Genomic DNA, 10000 nt, shown 5'->3' with positions numbered 1-10000 from the left:
CACACACACAGACACTCTAAACACACACACACACACACACACACACACACACACTCTGAACACACACACACACAGAAACACTAACACAGTGAGAGACAGACACAGAAACACACACACAGAAACACACACACACACACACACACACACACACTGAACACACTGAACACACACACACACACACACAGAAACACTAACACAGTGAGAGACAGACACAGAAACACACACACAGAAACACACACACACACACACACACACACACACACACACACACACACACACACACACACACACACACACGCCGTGCATTGTGGGTAGAAATAACAGAATTCATGTGTTTAGTTTGATATGAATAAAGTTTGTCATAAAAAACAGATTCACAGCTGTTTGTGTGGTGATGTCACATCGGCCAGACGTGTGTGTGTGTGTGTGTGTGTGTGTGTGTGTGTGTGTGTGTGTGTGTGTGTGGGTGTGTGTGTGTGTGTATTAGACATTAGAAAATGCATTAACAGAATAAAAACAAAGAGCAAATAAAGGAAGACATTTTTAAAAATGTGACGAAAATCCATCCCTCTCCCTCCCTCTCTTTCTCTCTCTCTCTCTCTCCATCCATCCCTCCCTCTCTCTCTCTCTCTCTCTCTCTCTCTCTAAAAAACAATAAAACAAGCTCATAATTTTTTTATTTTTTTTATTATCTTTATGATACAAAACACAACAAAACAAGTCATTAATACATATTAAACATCTCAGTAGCCAGGGAGCGTTTCAAACAAACAAATTAAATATAGAGCACAATTGCACAGTTTTAGCAGCTTTCTTGTTTTTAGAATCAAAAATGGACTTGATGTACTGCTTGGTTTCCCTCTCTCCATCCCTCTCTCCTTCTCTCTCTCTCTCTCTCTCTCTCTCTCTCTCTCTCTCTCTCTCTCTCTCTCTGCTTGGTTTCCCTGCCAAAAGCTACGAATGAAGGTTTTGAGTTACTACATTTGGATTTATGAATATGGAATTTTCCTAAAATGATCAACAAATTAATTAAGTATAATTCTTTCTGTTTTTGACTTTTGTTGTCATGGAAACCAAACAGCACATCCTTCCAAAATAAAGAAAAATCAGAGTCTGTGGCCTGTCGATCACCTGAAATCAATCACCTGTCATGACGTCACGGTGCGCGGACTTTCATCAATTTTTTTTTTTTGGGAAGTTGAACTTTTCACCGGAAGTCTCTGTCCAGCTGCGGGAGCCTCCTGCATAGAAGAAGAAGAAAGATAACTTATTCTGGCTGCTATTAGCCGCTGCAAACAACCGCAAATAACAACCGGAGAGATGGACGCCGACACCGACTCACCGGTAAACACACGCCGCCGAACACGCACTGCCAGCGGCCACTGAGACGAGGCTTTCCCCACCTTGGTCCCCTGGGGCTGAGAGCTAAGCTAATGTGGCTATCCATTGACTATCTATGTAAAATAGCTAATAGAGCTAACGTGGGCTAGCCATTGACCATTTGAGCTACCGCAGCTTTCCAGTAGGCAACGCAAACTTCAATACTATTTGCTAAAGCGGAAACTGATTTAGGAAGTCCCAATTCATGCAAATAGCCTACGATACAAATGCAGTATGCAAAAGATAGATGGCCAGATGCCCAAATAAGGCGACACCCCGGTGCATTCTGCAGCATGGGAACCAGACTGATATGGTAGAAAGAGAAAGTGTGATTATGAACGCAGGGCCTGAAACCAAAACACTGTGTGTGTGTGTGTGTGTGTGTGTGTGTGTGTGTGTGTGTGTGTGTGTGTGTGTGTGTGTGTGTGTGTGTGTGTGTGTGTGTGTGTGTGTGTGTGTGTGTGTGTGTGTGTGTGTGTGTGTGTGTGTGTGTGTACGAGCCAATGAAGCTAACGTGGCTAACCATACACTGCATACTTGTTCTGTTAACTGTACTACATTAGGCCTACTAAACTTAAAGCTGCTCCTTTGCACACTGTTGTTAACATGCAGTTGAATGTATAAAGGCATCCGGGTGTTGTTGGTGTATGACATTTGATGTGCAGGTATTGGGACGTTTGTAAATCTTTTCCTGGCATGCTTAATTTGTGTGTGTGTGTGTGTGTGTGTGTGTGTGTGTGTGTGTGTGTGTGTGTGTGTGTGTGTGTGTGTGTGTGTGTGTGTGTGTGTGTGTGTGTGTGTGTGTGTGTGTGTGTGTGTGTGTGTGTGTGTGTGTGTGTGTGTGTGTGTGTGTGTGTGTGTGTGTGTGGAGGCTGAATGGGAGAACACAGTAACAACAGGTTAGATTATGTTCCAGTTTGTCAACATGTTTTTGTTGTTGAGTGACAGATGTGTTTGAATCATTGGGACATATTTATACTGTAAATGTTTCCCCTTTGTTACTGAACAAACACATTGAGACATTACTACAGGAGAGGGTTCTGTAATACAAGTTGATAATGTGTGTGTCGGTGTGTGTGTGTGTGTGTGTGTGTGTGTGTGTGTGTGGGTGTGTCTCTCTCTCTCTCTGTCTGTCTGTCTGTGTGTGTCCCTGTGTGTTTCACTCTCTTTCTGTCTGTCTCTCTCTTTCTGTGTGTGTTTCTCTCTCTTTCTGTCTCTGTGTGTGTGTCTCTCTCTCTGTCTGTCTGTACGTGTTTGTGTGTGTTTCTCTCTCTTTCTGTGTGTGTGTCTCTCTCTTTCTCTGTGTGTGTGTGTGTCTCCCTCTCTCTGTCTCTCTTTCTGTCTCTCTCTTTCTGTCTCTCTCTTTCTGTGTGTGTGTGTGTGTGTGTGTGTCTCCCTCTCTGTCTCTCTCTTTCTGCCTGTGTGTGTGTGTGTCTCCCTCTCTGTCTCTCTCTTTCTGCCTGTGTGTGTATGTGTGTGTGCCTGTGTGTGTTTCTCTCTCTGTCTGTGTGTGTGTGTGTGTTTCTCTCCCTCTCTCTGTCTCTGTCTGTCTCTCTGTGTGTGTCTCCCTCTCTCTGTCTCTCTCTTTCTGTGTGTGTGTGTGTCTCCCTCTCTCTCTCTCTCTCTCTCTCTCTCTGTCTCTCTCTTTCTGCCTGTGTGTGTGTGTCTCCCTCTCTGTCTCTCTCTTTCTTTCTCTGTCTGTGTGTGTGTGTGTGTGTGTGTGTGTGTGTGTGTGTGTGTGTGTGTGTGTGTGTGTGTGTGTGTGTGTGTGTGTCTCTGTCTGTCTGTGTGTGTGTGTGTGTGTCTCTCTGTCTGTGTGTGTTCCAGGGAGCGTTTGCGATAGCAGCTAAAGCCTTGTCTGTTCCTATCAAACCGGAGCCTGATGAGATGGAGATCAGATTGTTTCCTGTTCTGAGGGAGCTGTCAATCAAACTCACCGACTGTAAACTGATGCTGGGGGGGCGGGACTTCCTGTCTCTGAGTAAGAAATATCTATCTATCTATCTATCTATCTATCTATCTATCTATCTATCTATCTATCTATCTATCTATCTATCTATCTATCTATCTATCTATCTATCTATCTATCTATCTATCTATCTATCTATCTATCTATCTATCTATCTATCTATCTATCTATCTATCTATCTATCTATCTATCTATCTATCTATCTATCTATCTATCTATCTATCTATCTATCTATCTATCTGCCCTTAGACCCTTAAAAAAACTCCCAGTGAAAAAACCTTTTAACCTTTTGTCTGTCTGTCTGTCTGTCTGTCTGTCTGTCTCTGTCTGTCTGTCTGTCTAACTTTCAGTTTGTTTATGATCATCAGAGGAACAATTGTACTGTTTCAGAAATATTTAAAAGTTCCTCGTAGCTGCTTTTGAATGTTGTGAAAATGTATGAAAACTCTTTCATATGTCTGAACTCTATTCTGTGTAACAGTCAAACTTAACGGCCTTACAGGTTTTAATATATAGTGGGCGTCCTGGGGAAATGCACCTGTTGGAAGACCAAGAAGAAGAAGTACTATAGAATAAATAACTAAATCCCTCCGTCTGTCTGTCTGCCTGCCTGTCTGTCTCCCTCTCTCTCCCTCCCTCCTTCCCCCTCCCTCTGTCTGTCTGTCTCCCTCCCTCCCTCCCTCCCTCCCTGTCTGCCTGCCTGTCTGCCTGCCTGTCTGCCTGCCTGTCTCTCTCCCTCCCTCCCTCCCTCCCTGTCTGCCTGTCTCCCTCCCTCCCTGCCTCCCTCCCTCCCTCCCTGTCTGTCTGCCTCTCTCCCTCCCTCCCTCCCCCCCTCTCTGTCTGTCTCTCTGCCTGTCTCCCTCTCTGCCTGTCTCTCTCCCTCCCTGTCTGTCTGCCTGTCTGTCTCTCAGGCGAGTATGGCAGCCATCCAGAGCTGCGGCCTGTCACTCGGGCTAACGCCACTAACAGCGGCAGGAAGATGCTGCACTGCGCTGACTGCAACCAAGGCTTCTACAAACAGGCCCATCTCAACGCACACATGAGGAGCCATGGAGGTCTGTGTGTGTGTGTGTGTGTGTGTGTGTGTGTGTGTGTGTGTGTGTGTGTGTGTGTGTGTGTGTGTGTGTGTGTGTGTGTGTGTGTGTGTGTGTGTGTGTGTGTGTCTGTCTGTCTGTCTGTCTGTCTGTCTGTCTGTCTGTCTGTCTGTCTGTCTGTCTGTCTGTCTGTCTGTCTGTCTGTCTGTCTGTCTGTCTGTCTGTCTGTCTGTCTGTCTGTCTGTCTGTCTGTCTGTCTGTCTGTCTGTCTGTCTGTCTGTCTGTCTGTCTGTCTGTCTGTCTGTCTGTCTGTCTGTCTGTCTGTCTGTCTGTCTGTCTGTCTGTCTGTCTGTCTGTCTGTCTGTCTGTCTGTCTGTCTGTCTGTCTGTCTGTCTGTCTGTCTGTCTGTCTGTCTGTCTGTCTGTCTGTCTGTCTGTCTGTCTGTCTGTCTGTCTGTCTGTCTGTCTGTCTGTCTGTCTGTCTGTCTGTCTGTCTGTCTGTCTGTCTGTCTGTCTGTCTGTCTGTCTGTCTGTCTGTCTGTCTGTCTGTCTGTCTGTCTGTCTGTCTGTCTGTCTGTCTGTCTGTCTGTCTGTCTGTCTGTCTGTCTGTCTGTCTGTCTGTCTGTCTGTCTGTCTGTCTGTCTGTCTGTCTGTCTGTCTGTCTGTCTGTCTGTCTGTCTGTCTGTCTGTCTGTCTGTCTGTCTGTCTGTCTGTCTGTCTGTCTGTCTGTCTGTCTGTCTGTCTGTCTGTCTGTCTGTCTGTCTGTCTGTCTGTCTGTCTGTCTGTCTTTTATGGGTTTTTGTTTTAGTGAACATTTTTTTTATTTCAATTATTTATCAGTTTTTCATATTGTCAAGAGGAAACATAAATATTGGTATGCTCAGATGGTCGGTGTTCAAATTCTTTATAGGGAAAAACCCCTATAGATGGACCCAGCTTGTTTTCAAGTCAGTCCTTAACAACACAACGGTACAATAACAACAAATTATGAACATTTTTCTTAACAGACAGACAGACATATTTGATGAAATACAAAAATTTAATTTAAATTTAAAGGTAAGTCAACATCACTGGTGGTAGTAAAAAAGCATACATTGTATTTTTCTCTTCTAAATGTATATATACTGTATATATATATTTTGTTTAACTGAATGTATTCCCCTCTTTTAGGTGAAGACCCCAGAAGGTGTCTGGTCTGTGGGAAGACCTACCCAACTCTGATGAGCCTCGTTATCCACCAACGGGTAGGGCCAGACAGACAGACAGACAGACAGACAGACACACAGAATGTTCATTCCACTCAAACACATGCCTATAGATAGTAAAACAACAGACACTGAACATTTTGAGTGGTCTCTTAATTTTTTCAGGAGCTCTATATTTTTTTGAAACACACAGACACAGACACTGAGACACACACACACACACACACGGAGAGAGAGACACACACGCACAGACACTGAGACACAGACAGACAGACAGACAGACAGACAGACAGACAGACAGACAGACAGACAGACAGACAGACAGACAGACAGACAGACAGACAGACAGACAGACAGACAGACAGACAGACAGACAGACAGACAGACAGACATGTATTCACCAGTATGTATCCCCCCAGGTTCATGAGCGCACAGAGCCGTACCAGTGCTCGTACTGTGAGAAGACCTTCGCTCTGAAGAGAGACTGGAAGACGCACAACCAGACGCACTCTGGAACCAAACCCTTCAAGTGCTACTTCTGTGGAGAGGGCTTCAGCCTCAGGGAGGGGCTAAAGGAGCATCTACAGGTACTGGGCTCGTTTATACACAGTATGGGGCATTTACAGGTACTGGGATAGTTCATACACACTAAGGGAAGGTTGGAAGATATGTAATTTTTCTTTTTGTATTATTATATAATTATTTAATTTTTTATTGTTTATTATTTCTTTATTTTTTGTAATTTATTAATAATTTTAATTTTAATTTTATTTTTTTATTATAATTTTTTTTCTTAAATTTTTTTTTCTCTGTTGTGGCATTTTTGAGTCTTTTATTAGACAGTGTGTAGAGACAGACTCACTCTGGAACCAAACCCTTCAAGTGCTACTTCTGTGGAGAAGGTTTCAGCCTCAGGGAGGGGCTAAAGGGGCATTTACAGGTACTAGGATGGTTTATACACACTGTCAGGGGCGTTTACAGGTACTAGGATGGCTTTTCTTGTAGCATTACTCCGAGGGGTAAGGGTTAGGTGGAAGCATTACTCCGAGGGGTCAGGGTTAGGTGGACATTACTCCGAGGGGTCAGGGTTAGGTGGACATTACTCCGAGGGGTCAGGGTTAGGTAGACATTACTCCGAGGGGTCAGGGTTAGGTGGACATTACTCCGAGGGGTCAGGGTTAGGTAGACATTACTCCGAGGGGTCAGGGTTAGGTGGACATTACTCTGAGGGGTAAGGGTTAGGTGGACATTACTCTGAGGGGTCAGGGTTAGGTGGAAGCATTACTCCGAGGGGTAAGGGTTAGGTGAACATTACTCCGAGGGGTCAGGGTTAGGTGGACATTACTCCGAGGGGTCAGGGTTAGGTGGACATTACTCCGAGGGGTAAGGGTTAGGTGAACATTACTCCGAGGGGTCAGGGTTAGGTGGACATTACTCCGAGGGGTCAGGGTTAGGTGGACATTACTCCGAGGGGTAAGGGTTAGGTGGAAGCATTACTCTGAGGGGTCAGGGTTAGGTGGAAGCATTACTCCGAGGGGTCAGGGTTAGGTGGACATTACTCCGAGGGGTCAGGGTTAGGTGGAAGCATTACTCCGAGGGGTCAGGGTTAGGTGGAAGCATTACTCCGAGGGGTCAGGGTTAGGTGGTAGCATTACTCCGAGGGGTAAGGGTTAGGTGGTAGCATTACTCCGAGGGGTCAGGGTTAGGTGGTAGCATTACTCCGAGGGGTAAGGGTTAGGTGGACATTACTCCGAGGGGTAAGGGTTAGGTGGGCATTACTCCGAGGGGTCAGGGCTAGGTGGACATTACTCCGAGGGGTAAGGGTTAGGTGGACATTACTCCGAGGGGTCAGGGTTAGGTGGACATTACTCCGAGGGGTCAGGGTTAGATGGAAGCATTACTCTGAGGGGTCAGGGTTAGGTGGACATTACTCCGAGGGGTAAGGGTTAGGTGGACATTACTCCGAGGGGTCAGGGTTAGGGGGACATTACTCCGAGGGGTCAGGGTTAGGTGGACATTACTCCGAGGGGTCAGGGTTAGGTGGTAGCATTCTCCGAGGGGTCAGGGTTAGGTGGACATTACTCCGAGGGGTCAGGGTTAGGTGGACATTACTCCGAGGGGTCAGGGTTAGGTGGACATTACTCTGAGGGGTCAGGGTTAGGTGGAAGCATTACTCCGAGGGGTCAGGGTTAGGTGGACATTACTCCGAGGGGTAAGGGTTAGGTGGAAGCATTACTCCGAGGGGTCAGGGTTAGGTGGACATTACTCCGAGGGGTCAGGGTTAGGTGGACATTACTCCGAGGGGTCAGGGTTAGGTGGACATTACTCTGAGGGGTCAGGGTTAGGTGGACATTACTCCGAGGGGTCAGGGTTAGGTGGACATTACTCCGAGGGGTCAGGGTTAGGTGGAAGCCTGACGCGCGTGTAGATTAGAAGATGCCGTATTGTTGGATATGTCAATCCTTTTATTGACATAAAAAACTAATTCTTCCAAAGGTTATATTATTGTTCTTTCAGATAAACACAAAATAGGCTTTTTCCAGGATACAAACATTAGCACGAGCACGGTCAAAAACTGTGTGGCCTTCCCCATTACACACCTGAATCTGATCCCAGGTTGCCAGGTATTTATGTTATCCACCCTCTGCAGACACCAAGGACACACCTCTCAATCATTAATTAAAATAAACAAAACAAACATAAACAGCACTTTGGCTCCAGCAGGTACTAGGATGGTTTATACACACTGTCAGGGGCATGTACAGGTACTAGGATGGTTTATACACACTGTCAGGGGCATTTACAGGTACTAGGATGGTTTATACAGTCAGGGGCATTTACAGGTACTAGGATGGTTTATACAGTCAGGGGCATTTACAGGTACTAGGATGGTTTATACAGTCAGGGGCATTTACAGGTACTAGGATGGTTTATACACACTGTCAGGGGCATTTACAGGTACTAGGATGGTTTATACAGTCAGGGGCATTTACAGGTACTAGGATGGTTTATACAGTCAGGGGCATTTACAGGTACTAGGATGGTTTATACAGTCAGGGGCATTTACAGGTACTAGGATGGTTTATACAGTCAGGGGCATTTACAGGTACTAGGATGGTTTATACAGTCAGGGGAGGCTGGAAAATACTTAATTTCTTTTAATTTTTTTAATTTAATTATTTTTTCCAGGTCCATGAGGGAGAGAAGTGTTTCCACTGTAAGATCTGTGACAAGATGTTCGTCTCCTTCCAGGGATTCAACTACCACCGCAGGTAAGACAGGCAGGCAGGCAGACAGACAGGCAGACAGACAGGCAGGCAGACAGGTAAGACAGGCAGGCAGGCAGGCAGGTAAGACAGGCAGACAGACAGGCAGGCAGGTAAGACAGACAGACAGACCGACAGGCAGTCAGGCAGGTAAGACAGGCAGACAGGCAGGCAGACAGGCAGGCAGACAGGTAAGACAGACAGGTAAGACAGACAGGTAAGACAGACAGACAGGCAGGCAGGCGGGCAGACAGGCAGGCAGGCAGGTAAGACAGGCAGGCAGGCAGGCAGGCAGGCAGGCAGGCAGGCAGGCAGGCAGGCAGACAGACAGGCAGGCAGGCAGACAGACAGACAGACAGACAGACAGACAGACAGACAGACAGACAGACAGACAGACAGACAGACAGACAGACAGACAGGCAGGCAGGCAGGCAGGCAGGCAGACAGGTAAGACAGACAGACAGGCAGACAGACAGGCAGACAGGCAGGCAGGCAGGCAGGCAGGCAGACAGACAGGTAAGACAGGCAGGCAGGTAAGGCAGACAGACAGGCAGGCAGACAGGCAGGCAGGTAAGACAGACAGACTGACAGGCAGGCAGGCAGGCAGGTAAGACAGGCAGACAGACAGGCAGGCAGGCAGGCAGGTAAGACAGGCAGGCAGGCAGGCAGGCAGGCAGACAGACAGACAGGTAAACGCAGACAGGCGGGCAGACAGACAGGACTGATGGGTACATAAGAAAATCACTGCGCATTGCTGTGTGCGATTGTGTATGTGACGGAAAAATAAAAAAATTAACAAAACTAAATAGTCAATGTCGCTTTATTTGTTATTTACAAAATGTGTTCCAGACATACAGAGAAATCTGAAATATGTTTATTCCAAACCCACTGTGCTATGGGAAGGAAAGGATCTCCAGAATCACTGACTCCACCTTTTAATGTTATTATGAATCAAATCTTACCCTTCTCTCTCTCTCTCTGTCCCCCCCCTCTCTCTCCCCCCTCCCTCTCCCCCCCTCCCTCCTCCCTCTCCCCCCTCTCTCTCTCTCCCTCCTCTCTTTCTCTCCCTCCCTCTCCCCCCTCTCTCTCCCCCATCTCTCTCCCCTCTCCCTCTCCCTCCCTCCCTCCCCTCTCTCCCTGTCTCTCT

General features: G+C 46.8%; 2 protein-coding genes across 2 annotated transcripts in view; both read left to right on the top strand.

Moving 5' to 3' along the window:
• Positions 1 to 309, top strand: part of LOC307271013 (inositol monophosphatase 1-like) — an 8828-nt gene extending 8519 nt beyond the window's left edge. Inside the window, exon 9 of the mRNA XM_080054898.1 lies at positions 1 to 309. This exon is cut by the window's left edge and continues 437 nt beyond it. The gene's annotated coding sequence lies outside the window, so the exon portion shown is untranslated.
• Positions 310 to 1272: 963 nt separating this feature from the next.
• LOC307271021 (uncharacterized protein) overlaps positions 1273 to 10000 on the top strand; it is a gene marked incomplete at its 3' end in the record, with an annotated part of 16708 nt that continues 7980 nt past the window's right edge. The window contains exons 1-6 of the mRNA XM_080054906.1: positions 1273 to 1344; positions 3208 to 3361; positions 4261 to 4404; positions 5553 to 5626; positions 6007 to 6174; positions 8777 to 8859. Of these exons, the coding sequence (XP_079911032.1) occupies positions 1321 to 1344; positions 3208 to 3361; positions 4261 to 4404; positions 5553 to 5626; positions 6007 to 6174; positions 8777 to 8859 (647 nt within the window). The 5' untranslated portion in view covers positions 1273 to 1320. The remainder of the gene's footprint in view (positions 1345 to 3207; positions 3362 to 4260; positions 4405 to 5552; positions 5627 to 6006; positions 6175 to 8776; positions 8860 to 10000) is intronic.

Source organism: Ammodytes marinus (genome assembly GCF_949987685.1).
Source record: "Ammodytes marinus genome assembly, contig: scaffold_47, whole genome shotgun sequence".
Classification (NCBI taxonomy): Eukaryota; Metazoa; Chordata; class Actinopteri; order Uranoscopiformes; family Ammodytidae; genus Ammodytes; species Ammodytes marinus.
This window is presented reverse-complemented; position numbering and strand designations above follow the sequence as displayed.